Genomic DNA, 25301 nt, shown 5'->3' with positions numbered 1-25301 from the left:
AAAAGTAAGTTAATGCTCGGAAATTGTCCTTTAATGACTTAGGACCTATATCCTTCTGAAGCTTTTCACTTCTGTCAATGTTTGTGGTTGTTTTTGTGGCCAAATAAAATAGTATAAGAATTTTAACTCTCTATAAGAGAGACTTCTTCATATTTCTGTAAAACCTCAAGTGAACACCGCTTCACTGGCATCATTTTTTGGGGAGAGGACAGGGAAACTGGTGCCCCCTAAATTTAAAATTTAGGGGATATTTACGTTGAAAATATTATTTTTAGAATTTTAATTGAAAAAGACAAACTTGCCCCCTTCCCTCATAGATATTTCAAGAGCTTTTACTTCAATGTTTCAGGCTACATTATCCACAAAATAGTTGCATCCCTAATTTTTGCTTTTAATCTTTCTGAGAACATTCTCTCTTTTATTTATAGGAGTTAAGAGGTAACTTTAGTTTTGTCTCCCTTTTTAAACAGCCCAGTTTTATCCTCTTATAGCTGAAAAACTCCAAGTTCAAAACAACATTCATCACAATTAATTGCAAGACCCTTTTGTCAACTAAATACAATAAGGAACTCCAGCGTCGTTCATTTCTTTCCTTAAAAGCCTTTTGAGTACATAAAAAAGCCGTTTTGGACGTGTCGGTTATTCCAATTGGGGAACTCAGTCAAATTTAAATGTTATCAACTGAGCATGATTCCTCCACTTGACTTACTAATGACGCAATTCTATCGATTACTACTTCTCGTCCAATAGTAGCTTAAAGGAGGCGGAGTTTTAAGGACTTACTAACGCCTATTTCAGTAAATTGTTCACAAACTTATCAAAACGGTTTAGCTCCTGTATCCTCCATTGATATCAAGCTACATCAATTTAGTAACTGTGTGAAAGCAGAACACGTCATATCGCTTTGATTTTAAGAAGGTTGTGTTCGTTTGGAAGAAGGTACTTAGCAATCTGGATGTTTATCCGAAAATGACAATAAATAACATGAACAGTGCAGCAAGCAGCCCAAAACGTGCAGTGTCATCCGCAAGCAGTGAAGCTGCAGCAAACGAACCTGACTGCACAGGCAGTAGTAACGCATCTAAGTCAAAATTTATGATTACTGATATTTTAGGGAATAGTGAAAGACGGAATGAGGTCCCTGTAAGTCTGTTAGCCCAAGGACATTTGCTCCACCATTCTCTGCAACTCCCGTTTGCTGGTCACCCAGGACTGTTCCTTCCATATGGAAGACCATTGCTGTTTCCCAACGTTGAGCAAAGCTCTGATACAACCCCGAAAGACTTAACTTTAAGAAAAGATGAAAGTGAACTCAGTGACTTTGAAAATGAACAAAATGATGATTCTGATCATGATAAGAATGATGCTAGTGATGATGAAGACTCCATTATTTGTAAGTTTTTTTAAATATTTTAGACTTCAAAATAATTTATCGGCACTGACATATCTTTTTGGCGAGACAATTTTTTTAAGAGATAAATTATATTGCACTGGTTACAAATAACAAAGGAACTTTCAGATTTCTTTTAAAAAGCTGGGCTAAAACAAATCATAAGAAGGATGCTAATGTCATGAAGTAATCAATTATTTCTAAGTTTGCTAATAGTTTCGGCTTACTGATCATCAGCTGGCTTATAGTTTTGATAAATGCCAAGAATTTGTATACCAGTCGATACAAAATCAAATAATATATCCACCTTTTGGGACTGACTAGAATCTTGAGGTTAAAAATTTCCTTTTTTCAAACAATTTTACAGTCAATGTGGTTTATTTGAATATTATGCAATTTTCAAAAGCTTGAATCTTTGGCAATGTTTTTCAGCCACAAAAATGGATTTGAATATTTTTGCTGAAGTTTTAAATTTTCTATCGATTGGTATAAATGATTTTGTCAAATAAAACTCCTTCTTTTGTGAGATATCTATATCTGTCTATATATCTATTTATTTATATATAGGATATCTATCTATATATAAAACATTTTATTCAGTAGAAACCTAATCCCCAAAAACTAATACTGCCATTCATATTATGGTAGGCGTCGAAAACATCAAATTGCACAACAAGCCCCTGTAGAGGGGGCTGTATCTGAGCGGGGCACAGAGTCGAAAACCTGAAAATTTATCATTGATTTTTGATTTTATTACCATGCAAGGTGCTAGTTTTAAGCTATTAATACCCTCTCCGTGCTATTTCCCCATATTGCATTGACGCCAATAGCAAATCTATTATTTTATCTTCTAATATAGAATGGAATTCCTTGTCGGACACAAATGCCATAGTCTTCAACTTTACCCCTTCTTAGGACAAAAGATTATCGTATATCCTAATGAGATGAAGTCTTTTTGATTATACCACGAAACAAATGCATGGGTCAAGAGAACGACCCCCCAGATTTTTAAAACTTTATAGAAAGTTCTGAGTACATACCTGTACATAAAACAAACAATAGTCCACTGGGCATGCGTATTCGTTTCTCAGGTCTTATGGGAGGGGTCGGAGTCTAGCGTCAAGACCTTTGGAATCCAGTCATCAGCCGACGGACCTTATCTGAACCCGTGTAATATACGAACATAGCCCAAGTACCAAGTTTGAGATAACAGAAATGAAATATTAATTAATACTTTCAACTTAACTTTCGGTAAATTCTATTTTTACACTGTTGATATGTAATTACTGCTCAAGATTTGCCCTTTTCTTAGATCACGGCCCATGCAACCTAACAGGCTACTTTTCTTCACCGGACCAAGAAGAAACTTTGGTATGAATGAATATTGTGTCCATTAGGGATCAGGGGCCGTTTTTGCCCCTTCCTCAAGGTTTTGACGAAAACCTATATTGGTATTTTCATTGAAGAACTACAACAAATCCCCCCTCAGAATTTGAAAGACACTCGTCCTATATTTACGTGAATCCAATTGCAAAATATACCTATAGGAAAACTAACCAAAAGATGTTCTCACAAACGTGTATTTGCTTCTGCCTAAGCGAATATAGGCTTCCGTGTAAAAAAGTCGTGTCTCAAAACTTATGTTTCTTTTTACTAGCCACGTATTTGAAACAGTTCGTGGTAACGAACTGTAGTAAGGAGCGACCCGGCTCAATAGTAACTGAAACTCAAAAAAGGGAATTTCGATATCAATAGTTGCATCAAAATATACAAGTTAAAATATATAAGTTTCATCAAGTTTAGTCTTACCTATCAAAAGTTACGAGAAAATTTTGTGAAAATTTGCCTTATTTTAGAAAATAGGGGGAAACACCCACTAAAAGTGAAAGAATCTTAATGAAAATCACACAATCGGTTTCAGCGTATCAGAGAACTCCACTGTAGAAGTTTCAAGCTCCTATCTACAAGAGTGTGGAATTTTGTATTTTATGCCAGAAGAAAGATCACGGATGTTTGTTTATTTGTTTGTTTCCCCAGGGGTGATCATATCAACCCAGTGGTCCTAGAATGTAGCAAGAGGGCTCATTCTAACGTAAATTAAAAGTTCTAGTACCCTTTTCGAGTGACCAAAAAGTCGGAGGGAACCTTGGCCCCCTCCCACGCTCATTTTCCCCCAAAGTCACCGGATCAAAATTTTGAGAGCCATTCTGTTCAGCGTAATCGGAAACTTTTTAACTATTTCTTAGGGGACGACTTAATCCCCCACAGTCCCCGGGGGAGGGGCTGCAAGTTACAAACTATGACCATTGTATGCGTATAGTAATGGTTACTATGAAGTGTACAGACGTTTTCAGGGGACTTTTTCGCGTTGGGGTGGGGTTGGGTCGGAGGGAGGGGGTTACATGGGAGGATATTTCCATGGAGGAGTTTATCATGTGGGAAGAGAATTTCCTTGAAGGGGGCGCAGGATTTTCTAGCATTATAAAAAAAAACAATGAGAAAATAAATATTTTTTTTCAACTGGAAGTAATGAGCAGCATTGAAACTTAAAACGAACATAAAATATTACGTATATAAGGGGGGTTCGTCTCCTCTGCAATACCTTGCTCTTTGTGCTAAAGTATTCTTAGTAATTTCAACTATTTATTCTACGGCCTTTGTGATTCAGGGGTCATTCCTAAGGACTTGGGACAAAATTCAAGCTTTAGGGTAAAGAGTGAGGTATTGAAGAGGGGGCAAAACTCCTCATATACGTAATAAAAATGCACAAATATAGAAGTTTGGTACGTAAGTTAATTCGTAAGGTACGTATGTTTATTACTAACGAAAACGTTCGTAAAAAAATAGTTTAGTTGCACTTTTAAGTAACTAAAAATTGGTGGGTAACTAGGCCTCCTCCCCCATCCCATTTTTTTTTATCAAAATCGTCCAATCAAAACTATGAGAAAGCAATTTAGCAAAAAAAAAAAAAATGCAAATTTCGTTTTAATTATTCATGTGCGGTGAGCCAAAATCAAAACATGCATTAATTCAAAAACGCTCAGGAATTAGATAAAAAAAAAGCAAGTTTTTTTTAACTACAAGTAAGGAGCGACATTAAACGAACAGAAATTATTCCGTATATGAGAGGGGCTGTCCCCTCCTAAATGCCTCGCTCTTTACGCTAGAGTTTTTTATTATTTTAAAAAGTAGAGTTGTAGCAAAGAGTCAAACTTTAGCGTAAAGAGCGAGGCGTTGAGGAGGGGACAACCCTTTTCATATATGGAATAATTTCTGTTCCCTTTAAGTTTTAATGTAGCTCCTTACTTTCAGTTAAAAAAAAATCATTTTTTTATTTAATCTCACAAATAACCAATCGGGAGTTATATCTTATCTCTTCATAAATTACATTTCCATGTCAGTTTAGAATTATAGCTCATCGTCAAGTTACTAATCGTCATTGTTACTTACAGAAAAAAGTTTACTTATAAATCTTAATATTGTCTAATAAAAATCGCCTTTTTGTCTTGTGATTGAGTAGTTGTGACGTTGGTTTTAAGAAGAAAAGTCGCTACTTTAATTTATTTACTAAGTAATATATACGACAGAAAATTGTATATATATTTTTTTTAATCTGTTAAGGTATCTGTTCCACTAGGTATTCCCGCTCTCCAAAAAAAGCAGTGTAGAACAAAACTACCTAAACATTCCAAAGTATTTACCTATATCGGTCCTTAAGACGTGCCAATGTACTTAGCACCTTAACCCCTAATTTACAATTATATGGCCTGACTTATATATGCTAAATGATTAGATATGTTAAATCTTCTTATTGATTAAAAGGCAAAAAGAAAAGAGTGACGTTCATTGAGTATTTATAATTCGGGCTAAATATGTGTCCATTACGAGGCAGGGGGGGGGAGGTTGAAATTTACTGGTACGCTTTAACGACTAATATAAATAAGTATTTTAGAATCTCTTAAAGTAGTTTTTACAATTTTATATTGTTTCCTTCTGGAGAGTGGAAACAAATACCATTTACACTTTTGTCTTTCATGGTCCTACGTATTTTAAACTAGCCATTGTGTTTTTTAATTATTATACTATATAATAAACCCTATTCATCTTTTTGGAAATCTACAGCTTTACGCAAAGTTAAGACAGAAATTTGATAGATCATGAGCGGTTTTTTTGTGCTGCTTAAACGATTATTGATGGGGTTTTGCACTCAATCAGACACATACGCAGGTTTTTTACTTTCTGGGGATTGTAAACCTGTCAAATAGAAAAAAAATGGACAAATTATACAAAAACTGATTATTGTAAAAATTGGCAAAAAAAAGAATCTTAAGACAAATCCGTACATAGGATCTTGATGGCGTAGGGGAAAATCACCCTTTGGATGAGCTCAACAGAATGAATGAAACCATTTTATGGTAAGTCAAACTGACTTACCATGACAAAAAGAAAAATATCAGCGAAAAAGACAAGAAACGGATAATAACGTGAATATTTGGCCTATATTAATTAAAAAATCTTCAGCACAGATGAGAAGTGAAACGAACAAAAACAAGAAACGATGGAACAAAAAAGAGGAAATTACAGACAAGAGGTAAAACTGAAAAAAAACTCCAAAAGGGATTAGTAAGATTAATTAAGTACCAGAAAATATAACAAATCCAATGCATGATTGTTCAAGCCTGCCAAGTGGTAGATAAAAATTCAAATATAACTAACATATTTTCACCGTTAGATAGTCTAAATTCCAATTTTGTTTTTCAATTTTCTATATAGAAAAGCATTATTTAACCTGTAAGGCTCTCCATGTATACAGCCTTGTTTGTTTGTTTTTTTTTTTGGGCGGGGGGTGAATTCAGAAACCTCATCTACAACCAACGGCATTTGATATGCATATAAAGTCGAAGAATTAAAATGGCAGAAAAATTGCAAAAAACAATTTTTATTTGGGTTCAAAAATAGAACAAAAATAGCGTTAATGGCCTTTAAAAAAACGAAATTCATTGTAAATTTTAATTGTACCTTTCCTTCGGGTTTTAATTAAAGGAAAACAGTGTAATGGCCCTTAAGTAAATAAACAGTCACTAATTAGTTCAAAACGGAATAGTATGCTATCTAATAGAATGTGTACATTTTCCCATGCTGACAGGTGTGCCTCAAACTATTTTAATGATGTCGTTTTCACTTAGCGAAATTAGCTTAAAACACAGTAATCAGTCATGGCTGTCTTGATTTAAATAATTTATGTTGAAATATAGCTACCATTATCTGCCAACATTTGTCTATGTTTTTTTTTAAAGTATACTTTTTAATTTTAGTTTTCTTTTTTTATTGATATTGCACAAACTTTTCTTTCTCAATTTTGTGAAATTTTTTTGCCGGACAGGAAACTTCATCTTTTAATGAGGGTAGGTGTCAGTGTGTAAGTGAAGACGATGTTGCAATTAAACAAAAAAGGCCCTAACTACGGGTCTCAAAATCTCTAAAAGGAAATTATCTACTGTTGGTATGCATGTAGGAAAGCGCGATTTAATGATCCCCACTCCTCAGTAGCAACTTTAAACTATTAAACAAGGATCCCCTGAAATTACAATTCCATCAATCCGAAAAGGAAAAATTCCTGGTTCCTTCCGCAAAATGACATTTAGTGCGTAGGTTCACAATCCATTTAAATAGTGATTTTACCTTAAAATGATATCGATACAGTGAAATCTCAATGCACGAAGGTAAAGTTTGGAGTACCACAAGGATTAGTTCTTCGATAGCTATTACTGCTTGCGTAATTACGGTAGCCAGTAACGGTTATTTTGATTAAAACAAGTTAAGCTGAAATATGACTACTATCCCCTGCTGATATGTTTCTTATTTATTTGTTAAAACATAGCTATCAATTTCAACTTTTGGTAATTGTTCAAATTTTCTGTCGAAACTTTATGAAAGTTTCTTTTTTTTCCAGACAGAATATTGCTTCGGTTTTCGGTTTCGGTTTTTCAGTTTGTTCATTTTTAAAAGAAAAATTCTACGAAAGAGAACTTGAATTTTAAAACCAAAAAAATTTGTCCAATGAATTGCTAGCTAGGAAGAAAAGATTGGAGGATTTTTTCAGGATAAGGTGGATAAAACGAGAAAAAACTGTATTTTTGTAGTCACAGTCTTTCGAAGATTTTCATTTCTGTTACCCCTATCTCGGAATTGTAGGATTTACAATTCAGTGATTTCCTCGGTAATTACCAGCATTTTTACACATAATTTTGAATTTTTACTGCTCTGAGATATAGACGAAAGGATGCGTTACTGTTTATGCAACCTACGTGACAATTGCTAATGACGAAACCTATGAAGAAAGAAATTTCTAATCAAAACCGATGATCTTGAAAATTTGACATTTGACATTATTTTTTTATTTAGTCCCTTTAATTGTGCTTATCAGTCAAAAATTGGATCAATCAATCTATATTAATGGTAACCAAGGGCAAAATAGATAATTATGCTTGGGAAGGGAATTAGTTTCTTCTACTCCTCACGCATACTGTATTATAATTCTGGTGGTACTTGATTACACCACTTTCCTTAATTTTGATCCCCAATTTTATTATAAAAAATAATACAACCATATATTTTGGCAAATACATTTTTCATTGCCCCTAATATCCTTGACTTGACGCCACTGATGGTGCTCCGAGGTATAAGCCTGGTGGCATAGAGTGGGCAACTTCTTTGTGAAGTTGGAAGAATGTACTAGGCATGCCCTCTTTACCCGACATTAAGGGGCTTCAAGACTTGTTTGGTCCATATGGTGGGGTTTTCTGCCATCTGCTTTGCAAGTTAAAACCACTGGTTAGTCCATCTTTGACCAATTTTTCTGACCCCCAAGATAGGTTCAAGCGTGATTTGGCCAGGTTACAACAGTTTTTCTGCTGTCTTCCTTAGCGTCTCTTTCATGAACAGTTAGAAAAATGTAGGCTTGGTCAATAAAATGTCTCTTAAAGACTCAGAGAAGGTTTTTTATTATCAAGCTATACTTGATATGGGTACTTGTATACATAATAGGACATACCCGAAAACATGCCAGTTTTATTTGTCTGTATTAAGAGACAATTAGCTTACGCTCAATGGAAAACAAGTGACGGGTTACAGAATACATTGGACTAAAGTATTTGGACAGCGCGAAGGTAGAAAACATTTCTTTCTTCATAATATACAGAAAAGTTGTAGCTAACCCATTTTTCATGCAGACCCGCTATATTTTACCCCAACCCCTAATGGGCAAATATATAGCCCAAATTTGTTTCTAAAGGATTATTTACTCGTCAAATTTTGGTATATTTCGTTATTATTAACCTAAAGTCACTCCTCAAGTGTGTACCATTATGTACACAAGTACTATGCACTATTTGACTGCAAAAAGAAAAAAAAGTCATAAGCTACGAAATAGTATGCTATTCAACAGCAGTTTGAGAAATGCTAAGTCGTTAACTTCCTTTATCAAAGTTCTCAAGCAATTAAATTACAGAAGTTCTTACGCTATTAAGCAATGTTTACATAAAGTTTACATAAGCAGAAATATATTTACCATTCCTTTTAGTATCTATTTTAAAATCATTGAAAATATCCTCCTTCTCATGAGCTAATAACCATTCTAATATTTGCTTTAAGAAAAAGATGATTTGTTTAAAACAATTGCCACCAATTGTTATAGACGGTAAACAGTATCAGAACCCACATTAAACGAATTAGCAACCCAATGCGGCAATTCTCACAAAACCGCTAATGGTTTGAGCTAAGTGTTGTCATCATAAATTTGTTGATCATAAAAATTATTATATCTTTCACTTCCGTTAAAACAATACTTTAACACTGTTGTATCATACCTGACAGGTGTGGACTCAACTTAAGTTGTCAGCAACTTTTTCTCTTTTTGCGTGTCATAAAGCACTCTTTATGTTAGATTTGGTGCACCTGAGAGGTTTAATGATTTTTATTTACTTTTTGAATACATTATTATAAAATACTAGCTGTTGGGGTGGCGCTTCGCGCCACCCCAACACCTAGTTGGTGGGGGCGCTTCGCGCCCACCCCCCAAGCCCCCCCGCGCGCGTAAGTCGTTACGCGCCATATTAGTTACGCGCCATTGTAGTTGTGTCCCTATGTCCCACCTGTGAATATAGATAAATATATATATATATATATATATATATATATATATATATATATATATATATATATATATATATATATGTTTTTAACTACGTAAAACTTGCGAATATACAACATTCTTTGCTGTCCCATTGTCTGTGCATATAAATAGATTGTCAGGTTTACCGACTCTTAAACATGCAACATATAATGGTCCATGGGAAAACAATCCGTATTCAGATCTATACCTCATGATTCTAATGATTACCCTTGAGCTTTGCTGATGGTGATTGCTAATCGACCATTCCCTGAGTCGCCATCGTCATTTATATATCCCCCTGTGCACCCCGGCGTCCCCTTTGTAGTTATGTCCCGGTCGTCATTTATATTCCCTGTGTCCCGGTCGTCATTTGTGTCCCGGTGTTCCAGTCTGTGATTTCTCTTTGAGTGTCCCGGGCGTCATTTATATTCCTTGTGTCCCGGTCGTCATTTATATCCCCCTGTGCCCCCCGGCGTCCCCATTGTAGTTGTGTCCCTGTGTCCCGGTCGTCATTTATATTCCCTGTGTCCCGGTCGTCATTTGTATCCCGGTGTCCCGGTCTGTATATACATTCGCTTTTTAGTTTTGTTTTTCTCCTTTATTTTTTTCCTTTTTTCTTTTTTTTCTTTTTTAGTTTATTTAGATTTTTAGATTTTTTAGTTTTTTATTAGTTTTTAGTTTTTTTGTAGTTTTTACCATTTTTTTAGTTTTTTTAGTTTTTTTTTTTTACTTATGTCCTGGTCGTCATTTATACTCCCTGTGTCCCGGTCGTCATTTGTGTCTCGGTGCTTTGTTGATTGCTAATTTATATTATATTTATATTTATATTTTTTATATTTATTAATATTTTTTTAGTTTTCTTTTTCTCTTATTTTTCAGTTTTTTCCTTTTTTTTAGTTTTTTCTTTTTTAGTTTTTAGTTTTTTTTTTTTTTACCTTTTTTTAGTTTTTTTAGTTTTTTTAGTTTTTTAGCTTTTTTAGTTTTTTTATTAGTTTTTAGTTTTTTTTTAGTTTTTGCCTTTTTTTAGTTTTTTCAGTTTTTTTTAGTTTTTAGTTTTTTACCTTTTTTTTAGTTTTTTAGCTTTTTTAGTTTTTTTCTTTTTAGTTTTTTTGTAGTTTTTACCTTTTTTAGTTTTTTTTCTTCTTTTGTATTAGTGTGAAATAATTCAGACGTCATATGCGGACAAACACGACGTCACTCGACAGACAGACAGACAGACATAACCCACAAACAACTTATTTTTATATATATTTATTCATATTTTTTTAGTTTTCTTTTTCTCTTTTATTTTTCAGTTTTTTCCTTTTTTTTAGTTTTTTTCTTTTTTAGTTTTTAGTTTTTTTTAGTTTTTTACCTTTTTTTAGTTTTTTTTAGTTTTTTTAGTTTTTTAGCTTTTTTAGTTTTTTTATTAGTTTTTATTTTTTTTGTAGTTTTTGCCTTTTTTTATTTTTTTCAGTTTTTTTTTAGTTATTAGATTTTTACCTTTTTTTAGTTTTTTTTTAGTTTTTTAGCTTTTTTAGTTTTTTTTTCTTTTTAGTTTTTTTTGTAGTTTTTACCTTTTTTAGTTTTTTTCTTCTTTTGTATTAGTGTGAAATAATTCAGACGTCATATGCGGACAAACATGACGTCACCTGATCCACAGATCCACAGATCCACACACAGACAACTTATTTTTATATATATTATACCTCATGATTCTAATGATTGCCCTTGAGCTTTGTTGATGGTGATTGCTAATCGACCATTCCCTGAGTCGCCATCGTCATTTATATATCCCCCTGTGCACCCCGGCGTCCCCTTTGTAGTTATGTCCCTGTGTCCCGGTCGTCATTTATATTCCCTGTGTCCCGGTCGTCATTTGTGTCCCGGTGTTCCAGTCTGTGATTTCTCTTTGAGTGTCCCGGGCGTCATTTATATTCCTTGTGTCCCGGTGTCCCGGTCGTCATTTATATCCCCCTGTGCCCCCCGGCGTCCCCATTGTAGTTGTGTCCCTGTGTCCCGGTGGTCATTTATATTCCCTGTGTCCCGGTCGTCATTTGTATCCCGGTGTCCCGGTCAGTATATACATTCGTTTTTTAGTTTTGTTTTTCTCCTTTATTTTTTTCCTTTTTTCTTTTTTTTCTTTTTTAGTTTATTTAGATTTTTAGATTTTTTAGTTTTTTTATTAGTTTTTAGTTTTTTTGTAGTTTTTACCATTTTTTTAGTTTTTTTAGTTTTTTTTTTTACTTATGTCCTGGTCGTCATTTATACTCCCTGTGTCCCGGTCGTCATTTGTGTCTCGGTGCTTTGTTGATTGCTAATTTATATTATATTTATATTTATATTTTTTATATTTATTAATATTTTTTTAGTTTTCTTTTTCTCTTATTTTTCAGTTTTTTCCTTTTTTTTAGTTTTTTCTTTTTTAGTTTTTAGTTTTTTTTTTGTTTTTTACCTTTTTTTAGTTTTTTTAGTTTTTTTAGTTTTTTAGCTTTTTTAGTTTTTTTATTAGTTTTTAGTTTTTTTTTAGTTTTTGCCTTTTTTTAGTTTTTTCAGTTTTTTTTAGTTTTTAGTTTTTTACCTTTTTTTAGTTTTTTTTTAGTTTTTTAGCTTTTTTAGTTTTTTTTTTTTAGTTTTTTTTGTAGTTTTTACCTTTTTTAGTTTTTTTTCTTCTTTTGTATTAGTGTGAAATAATTCAGACGTCATATGCGGACAAACACGACGTCACTCGACAGACAGACAGACAGACATAACCCACAAACAACTTATTTATATATATATTTATTCATATTTTTTTAGTTTTCTTTTTCTCTTTTATTTTTCAGTTTTTTCCTTTTTTTTAGTTTTTTTCTTTTTAGTTTTTAGTTTTTTTTAGTTTTTTACCTTTTTTTAGTTTTTTTTATTTTTTTTAGTTTTTTAGCTTTTTTAGTTTTTTTATTAGTTTTTATTTTTTTTGTAGTTTTTGCCTTTTTTTATTTTTTTCAGTTTTTTTTTAGTTATTAGATTTTTACCTTTTTTTAGTTTTTTTTAGTTTTTTAGCTTTTTTAGTTTTTTTTTCTTTTTAGTTTTTTTTGTAGTTTTTACCTTTTTTAGTTTTTTTCTTCTTTTGTATTAGTGTGAAATAATTCAGACGTCATATGCGAACAAACATGACGTCACCTGATCCACAGATCCACAGATCCACACACAGACAACTTATTTTTATATATATAGAAGAAAGATTTTAACGCCATCTAATTACAATTAAATCTTTTAAAAACATTCCAATTTCAGACATTTAGTTTAAAACACCTTTCTATAAATTCTTCAACGCATTTGAGATTTACGTTAATCTTTAGGAAGTAGTATATTTTCATTGTACGTAAAATTTGAAAATAATTGCTGGTTTCCTATAATTTTATAGCGGACTTGTATTCTTCAGAAGATGTCAAAATTGCTTTCAGTAATATTTAATTTAATGAAAATCTAATATTAGTTGGCATTTTCCAAGTTTTCCCTAATTGAGTTTCACAACGATTTTTGATTCTTCTTGAAAACGACGGTCAAAGTGTATATATGTGTAAAGGTCTACTATAATGACCTGGGGTTTAAGAATGATCTTAGATCCAATGCTGTATTATATCTATCACAATCAATGATGATAGACATAATACAGGAAGATCTGCGAAGATCTTCACAACACAAAAACACAAAATACTCCCACCAAAAACCCCAAAAAACATCTTTATATCGAAAATAATATATATATATATATATATATATATATATATATATATATATATATATATATATATATATATATATATATATATATATATATTTCGTGTGCTATACTCCCCCCCCGAAAAATCCTGGACACTGCCTTGCCCAATACCAGTGACAAATTTGACGCGACCATTTTATAGTTCCTAAAAATGTTTTTTTCTACATTCCTTAAATACTTTCTTGATTCATCGACAGGGATCAAATATTTTCAATTTCCTCTCAACGGGTTGTAATTATTGATAAGTCCATTGATACCTTTTAGTCCAGTAAATCTTAATCCTACCATCTGTTGATAACACAATTCCCAGTTCATTAGTGAGATATACAGCTGCAACACATTTCAAAAAGATAGCGACAAATAATACTGTGACCAAGACCGTGTGTATGGGAGGGATTAGGGGGGGGGGGCTGAACACATAAAACATATTAAAAACATTTAACCACAAAAATACATCCTTTATATTTTTGCTGTTCTTTTGTCAATCTGCAATGCCCGAGATCGCTGGGCTATCATCAATGAAAGATGAAAGTTGAGAAAAACTGATACAAATAACTATATTAAATAAGCAGACATAAATGAATACAAGAACATAGCTATTTACAGTCCTTATACTCTTTAAATAAAATTGCCTATTACCAATATATGTGCAGGAGACGTTGATTTAAGGATCCCTAGTAGCAGCTCATCATTTCCACCATTAAACAGATCTCCCCTAAGATTTGCCATGTCATTGAACCTAAAAAGAAAATGTCCCAACCCATCCCTCAATATACCCTATAGCGAGCAAATTCGTAATCTATTTGGAAAATCAATATCCTTCATTTTTGTTAAAAGTGGTAAACAATTAGTTTGCACCTTTATCCAAGTTCTAATATATTTAATTGGTAAATTTAACTTGAAATATTATTCTTCACCAAATATCTCTTTTTAATACTTCTGTAGGGAAAAAAAATTAGTCAAAGGACTTGTGCAAGTACCCCAATGTTGGATCTCCTGGTCTTCTAGCAGGAGTGAATCTCCAGTATTTTTATTGGGGGGGGCAATAAGGGTCCGTATCTGGATACTCAAGGGGCATGAGATATATAATATTTTTATATATAATAACTTGGAGGGACTGCCCCGCCCCCCAAAGCAATACCCCTGTCTTTTAGCTTAGTGCTTAAATCTCTACGAACAAATCCAGCAAACACAAGGATTAAAATAGACCTTTCAGGAGTATTAAAAGAATTTGAATTTTATACTAGCTGATTTGAATTTTATACTTGAATTTTATTATAATGATTAGAAACGAAAAACGAGTTGAATTTATGGTCTCTTAAAATTTGGAATCCAGATTAGTATGTGTTGTAACTTTGGAAAACCAGCCTGCTAGAACAATATTTTAACAAATATCATTGAATTTATTACGAACAATTTTTGCATCACTCTTTTTTAGCTTAAGTCAACGAGTTAAGGGACCAATTACACAAACCCATTAATTGCTTAACTTTCTTTTATCGTAAAGCGCCGTCTTTTTAAACACTTTTAAATCGCTTCGCTTAACATGAGTCGTGTAAGTAGTTATTATGGCTAATTATTACTGTTGCATCTGAATGAACACCCCATCTGGTGGCCGGTACAGGTTATCAAGTCCAAGCTTTAAGTTAAACAACAAAACCACAAAAAGGGGTAACAATTAGTCTGAGCGAAATTTTCAATAGTCGCTTCCTTTATACTATAATAAATATGTCCGGTTGTTGAGTATTTATGATCCTGGAGCTGAGTAATAAATACCTGGAGTCGATTACAATTCCCTGGAGTCTTCCATCCCAATTTTGCGACAAGTCAGTGGTTTTGGCTTCTGAACCGACTTTAAGACTATTTATTTTGATAACTAAGTTATTAGTTTTAGGAAAATAAGAAGGATCTTAATGCAGTGTCACAAACATTATTACCACTCACTAAGAAAACTATCCATAAATCAATATTGATTACAAAAACTTTCAAGCTTTCAATTGAATTATCATATAGTTTGACCTTATTTCTTTTGAAGGATTCACCATTACTTTTAACCGTTATGTCCTTTTACTATGACATTCAAAACTGTAACTGATAATAATTTCAAATTTTAAATCCACGTGTTTTGATTTTAAATATGAAAAACTGTTAACTCTATGCACCGAGCTATTGAAATTTGGATGTAAGTTTACCAACTCAAAACATAATTCTTTATAGAACCAATCTTGCATGTAAGCATGGAGGGAGGAGAATTTGGGATTTATCTGGTTTTAATTATAGGGTATATGATTCATTTATTTCAATAGTTTTGCAATGTACAACTGTCCTCTGTGAAGACCTAATATCTACACAAAAACTCGATTTTGAGTTTGAGATGGACCTCTCCTAACCTCGACGCTTCAAGTCTAAGAGTGGAGTCGGAAACTTTTTATCTGACATGCTTTTTAAGATGCGAACCCGTGTCGCAAAGAGGTAAAAACATAGTTTCACCGGTTTTCAACAGCTAAAACGTAATACAGACATAAAAGAATTAGCAAAATCTAGTAAATAGCCTACGTGAAGCAGAAAGAAAGACAGGGAAAAATGTATTGGTGGAACTTCATCTCAGCAATTTCTCCAGTTCCAAAAATGAAGCAAATTACTATTCTGCGACATCGTCGAAAACCTAAAAACGCACATACTAGATTACACTAGAAGACTACCACCTAGTGCTGTTACGTGGCTTCCACGCGCAGTATATTTCTCGCTTAATCAGGGTTGCCACCTATAGCACGAAAGTGCTATTTTTAGTACTATTTCATCATGTATAGCACGTGCTTTTTCTCTTATATCACTAAATTAAAAATATAGACATATAAAATGCAATTACATGATGTCTCTCACATCAAAATATATGGTAGAACATTTTTTGTGCATTACAATAATCTATATATATTTGAATATGAGATATGCGTGTGGACGCACATTTTCCCATTCAGCGCTTTGATCAGATCTGGATATATATTTTTTTTCCTGTAAATTAAAAAAAATAATCTAGAAACTGATATAAGTACACTTAAAAGGACCATGCACGTGTCACGGCTTAGCACTTTAGGAACTGACCATCGTGGCAACCCATAGCGTTATCCCAGATAGACGAGCATTTCTGGGTCGATTGATATTTTGATTTTGTGACATGAAACTGCGGGGAATAACTGGGAAAGGGAGATTTGATGAAGGGGTGATGATGGTTGGTTTTAAAGTGATATCAGGAGGCCCTTAAACTTAGAGATGTGGCACTAAAGCACCTAATAATTCATAATAAAGATGACTTGTTGCTTATAACTCGACAAACAAATAGTAATCGGGGTATTCATAGTATTCAACCCGCAGCAAAAAGTGTATGCTCGTCCAGTATCCAGTAAACTTAAAAATTGATATATAAGCTTTTAATCAAATATTCAACTGACAAAATGATACAGTTGCTCTCGGTCTTTTAATGGTTCTTGTCCCGTTATGGACCGTCGATGGTGGCACCTGTCTAAAGGAGGCATAGACAAAAGAAAAAAAATACCAGTAATAAGTGGAAATTAAAATACTTATTAGCTGGATGAAATCATAGGAATGTATGTAGGAATTTTTGTCGGGGGGGGGGGGTACAAAAAATAATATATTTGGTAATTTGAATAAGAAGTACTCAGAAATCCAAGAAAATTCAGTATTTCGTGGAGGGGGCAAGGCCATCTCCTTATGGGCGTCCCTTGCCTACCAAATCTCGAAAATTTGACAAAATATGAGAAGATAACGAAGAAATTTGTGAAGACAGTTAGTAAGACAGTGAATACAACCTAAGCGAATATTTTGCCTGTATAATCAACAGCCGCTATCAGTGAAATGTTATAATATGAAACAAAGAAAAAAACTTACTCAAAGACAACGATAAGAAATCGAAACTAAAAAGCACTTAAAATAAATGTGACAATCATATTTGGATACTGTTTCCGTCACTATTCAAATATTTTCATTCAATTAGTTTATTTAAAATAGAAGTTAAACAAATGACGCCGAAATTTATAGAAAGATGAGTATGTTTTTTTTAGTATACTTATCAACATTTTACCAATTCAGCCCATGTTAGCATTTACCAATTTATCAAGGTGAACCTCGACCAAAATGAGCTACTGATCCATTCTCTTATATCGGTAAATTATAATGAACTTAGGAAAACTGGGTATAAAACTTATTAAGAACCCTATAATTTGTTTTACTTCGTTTCAAATGGTTATCAAAACATAGCATATATTTGAGGGACAAATAAATGATTCTTAACCTACAATAAAAGTGTCCAGTGCTTAGTATTTACGATCAACAGCTCAAGTACACTTGTTTAACCTACTATTGGCTCGTTCCGATATCTTTAAACCCTTGCGGTTTTGGACAAAATGCAGTTTATTATAGTTAAATAAATTATTGAAACCTACTTAGCCAAGATAGTTTTATAATAGGAGTAAATCCTTTGAATTACCCTTTTCCATTAAGGTTTCCGGTGCTTTTCCGAGTTTTAGAGGTGTACGATAGTGCGGGAATTTAAATTATTATCACTACCAAAGGGAAACAGACGGATTAATGTCCTACAATTCCGTATTTAGAATGTTTCGCACAAGACTTTATAAAAATGGTTTAGTTCATATTTTTTTTTATTTATCTAAAAAGTTTCTCTTTATGTTTTAAAGGCTAAATATTGAACACTTAAAGGCAGCCTTAGAATAATGTTAAAGATCATTTTAATGCTCTAATAAGCGTCATTTGAAACTCCAGTATATGATCTAATAAGCGTTATTTCCTAATGCTATAACCAAGTAATGCTCTGATAAGCGTTATTTGAAATATCAGTATAGATTGGAATTACATTTTAATTGAAGGGTTTTATAATTATGAGTTCGATTTGATTTAAATGTTGAGTGGCATTGCAGAAATTCTCATTAATTACTTTGAAGTTTTTATTTAATCTTTGGGCTTTTAATCTTTAATACTTTTTTCTCTTTAGTGTGTTTTATTCTTTGGTTATTTGTTTTTTTTTTTTTGCATTCAGATTCTATGCATTCAAAATAATACTGCTTAATTACAATTAATTATTTTTTTTTAATTTGCCTACCGAAAGTGACGCTTAAGGCGTATTCGATGCAGTTTTGCATGCCCTTAATTTTTTGACTAACAACAACTAACAACAATTGAATTTAGACAAATTCAATATTCTTGATCAATTTAGAATTTCAAATCCTTATTTAAAAAGCCCGTTATTTTCTGCAATACGTTAATTTTTATTAAATTTTTCTATTTCCATTTCTAGACAAAGTAACAGGGGCTATTTTGTTTTTATTTCTAACTAGGGCTTGATAATATTTTAGAAAAAAACACTGAAGCCAAAGTAACTAAGAAACTAGCAACACTAAGGCCCTATTAGAGCCAACTAGAATCATTTGCCCAAATAGGATTAAATACAACAAATTTAAAATAATGTCAAAATAACTCTTGCCTTATTTTTCACAAAAGATTTATTTTATAGGGATTCATGATTCCGTCAATATTTATAGGGCTTTATGTTTCACCCATTCTTTTGTCTGTTTTGGAAGATGTCTGTTTTATTTCAATATCCCCCCATTATCTCTATTTTTTAGAGATAATTTATTTTAAGAAATGGCAAATGACCACATCCATGATTATTTTTGGGGGGCGAAGAAATAAAAAAGATACAAAAATTTTTGACATGTATTTTGGTTACTTTTTTACGAGTCCAAAAATTTTTTTGAGGGGAGGGGGGTTTGCACCAATTAACCCACTCTTACATACGACCCTGATGCTGCTGAACAGACAGATTAGTAGAAATTTATTTTGAAAGTGGATCAGCACTTTGAGAGGAGGAGGAAGATTTGAAAGAGAACATAAAATAAGTACCCTGGTAGAAAAAAACAAGAAATTATAGCGAAAATCAGGATGTTTCCGTCGAGGTTCACTAGCATCTAACCCCTATCATCTGGGGCAACTAGCATAAAGGCTTTAATATCCTAAACAATATATATATATATATATATATATATATATATATATATATATATATATATATATATATATATATATATTGCACTCTTTTGAGTTTAAGTGGATTGTATTTTGACTGTTTTACCAGCTTTATCGAGTTTTGAAGTCAGACCAAATAATAAACATCATTTTGTTCTTGTAGCTTAGGTCCCCTGGCTTTTTTGTTAGGTCTTTATATATCTGACCCACTTTAAAATAGACAATGTACCAAAGTTTTATGTTTCACTTGCTTAATCAAAAGGATGTTTCTGTAACCATTTTTGTTTGTATCAATATATCTTTTAACTTGAAGTATCCTAAACCTGCAAGAGGTATGCTTTCTTGAGAATTAGTTAAGATTTCAACATAATTTGTTTGTTTTCCTGGATGAACTGAGGATTTGAGTAGGCGTCCCTATTGTGTTCCATCCACTATGTATGATCTACTTCAGCTAACTTGTGCCACTTCAGCACAAGTGTCACCATAACACTTCAGCTAACTTGTGCCACTTCAGCACAAGTGTCACCATAACACTTCAGCTAACTTGTGCCACTTCAGCACAAGTGTCACCATAACACTTCAGCTAACTTGTGCCACTTCAGCACAAGTGTCACCATAACACTTCAGCTAACTTGTGCCACTTCAGCACAAGTGTCACCATAACACTTCAGCTAACTTGTGCCACTTCAGCACAAGTGTCACCATAACACTTCACCTAACTTGTGCCACTTCAGCACAAGTGTCACCATAACACTTCAGCTAACTTGTGCCACTTCAGCACAAGTGTCACCATAACACTTCAGCTAACTTGTGCCACTTCAGCACAAGTGTCACCATAACACTTCAGCTAACTTGTGCCACTTCAGCACAAGTGTCACCATAACACTTCAGCTAACTTGTGCCACTTCAGCACAAGTGTCACCATAACACTTCAGCTAACTTGTGCCACTTCAGCACAAGTGTCACCATAACACTTCAGCTAACTTGTGCTTCTATATGTCTTTGATAGGCTACTCTAAAATGTTATTGTGATTGTTACTGTAAACTGTTACTGTAAATGTGTTGTAACTGTTTCATTCTAAGTCTTTAAATTTGAATCCAAGTCTTAAAAGTTTCAGGTTGCTGAAAATATTCTATGGGACTGTTCGAAAACAGGAAAATACATTGAAAAATGGTTGCAATCATCTTACGGGCTATTGTCTTCTGCTTATGATAGTACCGATTTTGTTCTAAAAGCTATATCCTTCATAGAGTATACTTGTGAAAAAGAGCTTGACATTTTCTAAGATTGCTAAGTTATTAGAGGAAATAGAGCAAAATCCTAGCAAACATTTTGTAGCATCTTCAAGAAGCTACGGCCTGATATTAAAAGCGGTATCTTTCCGCCAATTAATACTTCTTTTTAAATATAAATTTTCAATTTTAACATGGGATTTTCGAGTTCCATCAGTTCAATTAATAACGGCCTTAATTTTTCAGCTAAATCTGGAGACGAAAGATCTGAAAATCCACGTGATAGTGAATCAAGCTCTCAAAAAAACTCAAGCTCTTTGCAGAAGAAATCTAGAAAAGCACGAACAGCATTCACAGATCACCAGTTGGGAACCCTGGAAAAAAGCTTTGAAAGACAGAAATATTTAAGTGTTCAAGATAGATTAGAGCTGGCAGCAAAACTAAACTTAACTGATACTCAGGTCAAAACCTGGTACCAAAACCGGAGGTAAGAGCAAGTTTTTTTTTTAGTTTAGCCCGTATTTTTGACAAGGGGGTATTGCTGTGTTGTACGGATCACACTTGGATAATTTTTTACCATGTAGACACTTTGAGAAGTCATATACACGACGTGGTGGTTGCCATACAAGGAAAAAGAGGACCTCACATGTTTTGAGGTCTCAGAACCCTGTTTGTCAACTTTTTTTCAGGTCTCAGAACCCTACTTTGGTGCTATAATGTTAGGTCTAAGACTTATCTTCGTGTTTTTCCATGCATTTATTTAATCACAAAAAAATTATCCTGATAAAAAAAAAACCATTTAACAGCGTAAAAAAAAACTTCTAGTGGTTGGAGTACCGAATCTAAAGTCCCATTAAAAAGCAGAAGAGAAAAGTTGAACAAAACAAATTTTTGGTACTATAAAATACATTCAAAAATCTGTCTGATAGTAATTTCTGGGTCGTTTGTTTTTCCTTATAGGGCGACCAAGGGCATATTCAAGGTTTCGTTTCGGGGGGTGGGTATTTTTACGGGAAGAGAGGGTTTATAAAAAACTACAAAACGTATACAAAAGTTTTTTGAAATGCATTTTCCCTAGTTTTCAGATCTCAGACAAAGATTTGAGGGGGGGGGGGTCAAACTCGGTACCCTCCTGAATATGGTCTTGAGGGCTACTCTATAAGAAGGAGTAATTTGTTTCAGTGTCATAAGCTGATGGTGGGAGTCGATCTCAATTCTCATCTTGGGCTCTGCAATGCTATCAATGAAGTGGGTAGTTATAATTCCTTGATAGGGAGGAGGTCCTAGAAAATTGATTTGTTTACAGAATTATAAATACTTTCAGGAATACAAAATTTCTTTATTTAGCAAAACTGGAGTGACACTATGTACGCCACGGAGGCAGGACTTTAAAGGAGAACTGGATATTTTGGTGGAAGGGTTACGGGTTAATACTTCTAATAAACCCTAAAATCAGCAAATTACATGGGAAATGGTACAACCAATATTTTGGGGGAGGGAGGCATCTATTCTCTGTATTTTGGGTAAACTTCGGATTCTGTCATTTAGTTAGTTACTTCAAATCGTTAACTTTGTTTTGAACCGAGTCTTTCTAATGTTAACGCTCATTTTTCATGATTTATATGAACTACACATCTTAGATTCTTAGAGGCCATTAGATGGCTCCATTTTTGGTTTTCCCGCATCAAATAAGAAATCTATTTTCTTACTTAAGAAATTTACTTAAGTATTTTGCGATGGAAGTGTCTTAATTTTTAGTAGATGGGCTGCTCAAACGACTGCTGTGGCAACTGTAAGGGCAGTATAGTACGCAACATAAATTTTACCGAATAGTCAAAAGAGGCTTTAAATTCTTCTGAATCGTTCAAGTGTTATTGACGAACAGCAGTTTGCAAAAAGAAGATTATAATTGAAATTTCAAGATGAAGCAAACCCATTTGATCTGTAAAAACTACTAAATTTCAGCCATTTCTGCAGATAAGATAAGGAAATTTTGAAACACAAAACCCCTAAATGTATTATGAACCAATTAGATATAGGAGCAGGGATGGAATCAGTTGATTGAAAGTAAAGTGTTCCATAGCGGGACTTATAAATATCTCAAACTTACAAAACGTGTTTTGAATTACAACAGCTAGGTTGCGAAACTACTCGTATTTATCCTTCTTTTTTACAGCTTTGGTTTAATGTTACTTTTTCATACGATTTTTCAAGTCGCTAAATTACAAAACCTTTTCAACCATTAAAAAGAGTGTTTAGTAATCTGTCTTGTGGAAAAACCATTGGTTTTTAAAGTACAATATTAGACTATTTAAAAGCTGCAGTCTGTATAGTGTGTAATTATGTTGGATACAGTTCAATAATTTTTGTGGAGAATTTACACTAATATTTTTTTGCGGTAAAATAATAATAACTCACATGTGAAAAAAGTTAAAATAAACGATTTTCTACTTGATTGACTTTACTTGGTCAATCTTTGTTTTCCTTTCAGTGATGAAGGTCAACCACATTGTATGCAAAGGCTGTCGTCAAAAATCAAAGCAAACTAATTACAAAAAGCATTAATTTTACAGGGTAAACAATCACTTTCCAGACGAATTCTTTAAAGATATCTTTAAAGAGTACTTTAAAGATAATTGGTTGAACCAGATCAATGAAACTTTCAAATATCTTCGTTTGAACTGTTTCTGAAAGTCACATCCACCTTGCTCAACTACTTTCCCTAAAAAGCAAAAAGGCTGTGTCCTGGAAGCGATTGTTTCTAGCTCCTGCAGACGCTATTACTGTAATTCTCCTTCTAGTTGCTCAATCAGACAGAAAAAGAAGATAAATACAGTATTTTCAAATACCAATTTCAAAAGAGACTTCTGCCAGCCTCTCAGATGTCAACAATCGATTTAACAAGCACAACGAATCTTATCTACTAAATTTGCTTCAAGAATCTTAGGTAGTAAATATTGAGTTGCGGGTACTTGACGACGAGTAAATGTCCAAGGTTTCTAAATCGTGACATGAGCCGAACCAACGTGGGGCAAAATCTTTGTAAGTCAGATCTGAGGTGGAAACATGACATGTTTTTCTGTATAAGGAAACATAAAACTTTCCCCAAATACATCAAAAGCAGCTTATCCAAAATGTTTCCAAGTACAGAGATGTGTTCTCAAGGGTGTGTGTTGACACTAAAGAAACTTGGAGTCCCCAATTGGTATTTTCGCCTCTCTAACCTTATAATTAAGGACAAGTTTGACCTTCTGGGGCGTGTACGTGCCCTAAAAATATCCCCTTGAGTTTCTCCTGGCTTCCCATCAGTAAATTAGGTACACGTGCTCCAAATTTCTTGAAACACTGTCCAATCAATCTGTAGAAAGGATAAATTTGCTCCAATTTTTTTTTTCATCTTGATCATTTCATTTTCTTTTATTTTCAGAACAAAATGGAAAAGACAGACCGCAGTTGGACTGGAGCTGTTAGCAGAGGCTGGCAGCTTTGCAAGTTTACAAAGAATGTATGGTGGGCCAAGTCCTTACGCATGGCCATATCCAACAGCAAGTCTTGCAGCTGTTGCAGCAGCCACGGGACAAGGTCCACCACCAATGAATCCGGCAACTATGGATTTGTACTACAGACAAGCTGCTGCAGCTGCAGCGTTACAAAAGCCTCTACCTTATAGATTATACCCTTCTAATCCACTAGGTCTTGGTGCTTTACCACCCATAAGCAATTCATCAAATGTGGCATTTGGTGGACTTGGACCTTCCGCCAGTGCCGGACTGAGCAGCCTAGCAGCAACTGCATCTTTGCAGTCTTTATATAGGACAGAAAGTTCTTGAGCTTTATGTGTGTTGATTTTATGTGACAATCAATTGCTAAGTGTTGGTACTGATGTGACAATGGACTCGAAGGTACGAAGGCAAACAGTTTAGAGCTAGATTATTTATAAGTAATTTGCAAAACGGGAGGGGAATTTCACAAGACTTTCCATGGAACGCTTAATATATGTTTGTTTCGTTGAACGAACATTAGGGAAAAGATTGAGAACGGGGGACGATCGAGTGACGCGTCTTCTGATATAATCTTAATTTTTAGTATACAGGTACCGGTTTACAGCATAGATTGTTGCCGTGTGTGACCATAATTTGGTTTACAATTTCCAGTGTGGCTGTCATTGTGACCATATTTTGGTCACATATGTCATATATGTCATGTGACCATAATTTGGTTTGGTTTCCAGTGTGGCTGTCATTGTGATGCTTTATAGCAGAATGTTTTTGATCCTGTTTAAAACAAAATGAGGTGGATATAGGGCAAGAGTAAGATAAAAGAACATATAAACGCAATATTAGAAACCCTGGAATGAAGAGTATAGGAACTGAAATGAGAGGAAACATACAGCCCGTCTCCGAGGAAAAGAAACTTATTTTAAAAAGGTTTAATATTGTTACCCAGTAAAAATCGTACTTACATAGACAATTTTTTTGAGAATGCATGATATCATAGTAAAAATAATAAGTTTCAGAAAGGGGCATGGCTAGCCGGAAGCTCCTTCTCCACCTGAATGTTCCTGTTCTACATTCGGAAATATTGTGTTGTCAACAGCTTTATTTCTGAAAAAAGGCTATCACATGCCCAGGTAAACCGAATAAACAATTTAGAGCCAATAATTACTGCAAAAGAAATAAAAAAAAGATATATTAGAGCTGGTCAGG

At 33.6% G+C, this 25301-nt stretch overlaps 1 protein-coding gene across 1 annotated transcript; it reads left to right on the top strand.

Moving 5' to 3' along the window:
* The first annotated feature begins 869 nt into the window (after positions 1-869).
* Positions 870-25301, top strand: LOC136036991 (homeobox protein B-H1-like). Its single transcript, XM_065719391.1, has 3 exons — positions 870-1393; positions 20842-21082; positions 24023-25301. Exons 1-3 carry the CDS (start codon positions 970-972, stop codon positions 24423-24425), a joined length of 1068 nt encoding a protein of 355 aa, XP_065575463.1. The 5' UTR covers positions 870-969; the 3' UTR covers positions 24426-25301.

Source organism: Artemia franciscana, chromosome 16, assembly GCF_032884065.1.
Source record: "Artemia franciscana chromosome 16, ASM3288406v1, whole genome shotgun sequence".
NCBI classification, from domain to species: Eukaryota; Metazoa; Arthropoda; class Branchiopoda; order Anostraca; family Artemiidae; genus Artemia; species Artemia franciscana.
The sequence above is the reverse complement of the archived record's forward strand: the minus strand, read 5'-3'. Positions and strand labels throughout refer to the sequence as shown.

Bases quoted from the DNA above. Each gene is read 5' to 3' on its own strand.
- LOC136036991 (XM_065719391.1), top strand. From the start codon at position 970: ATGACAATAAATAACATGAACAGTGCAGCAAGCAGCCCAAAACGTGCA. The intron at 1,394-20,841 runs GTAAGTTTTTTT...TTAATTTTTCAG, and splicing joins TGATGAAGACTCCATTATTT to CTAAATCTGGAGACGAAAGA. The intron at 21,083-24,022 runs GTAAGAGCAAGT...TTTTATTTTCAG, and splicing joins ACCTGGTACCAAAACCGGAG to AACAAAATGGAAAAGACAGA.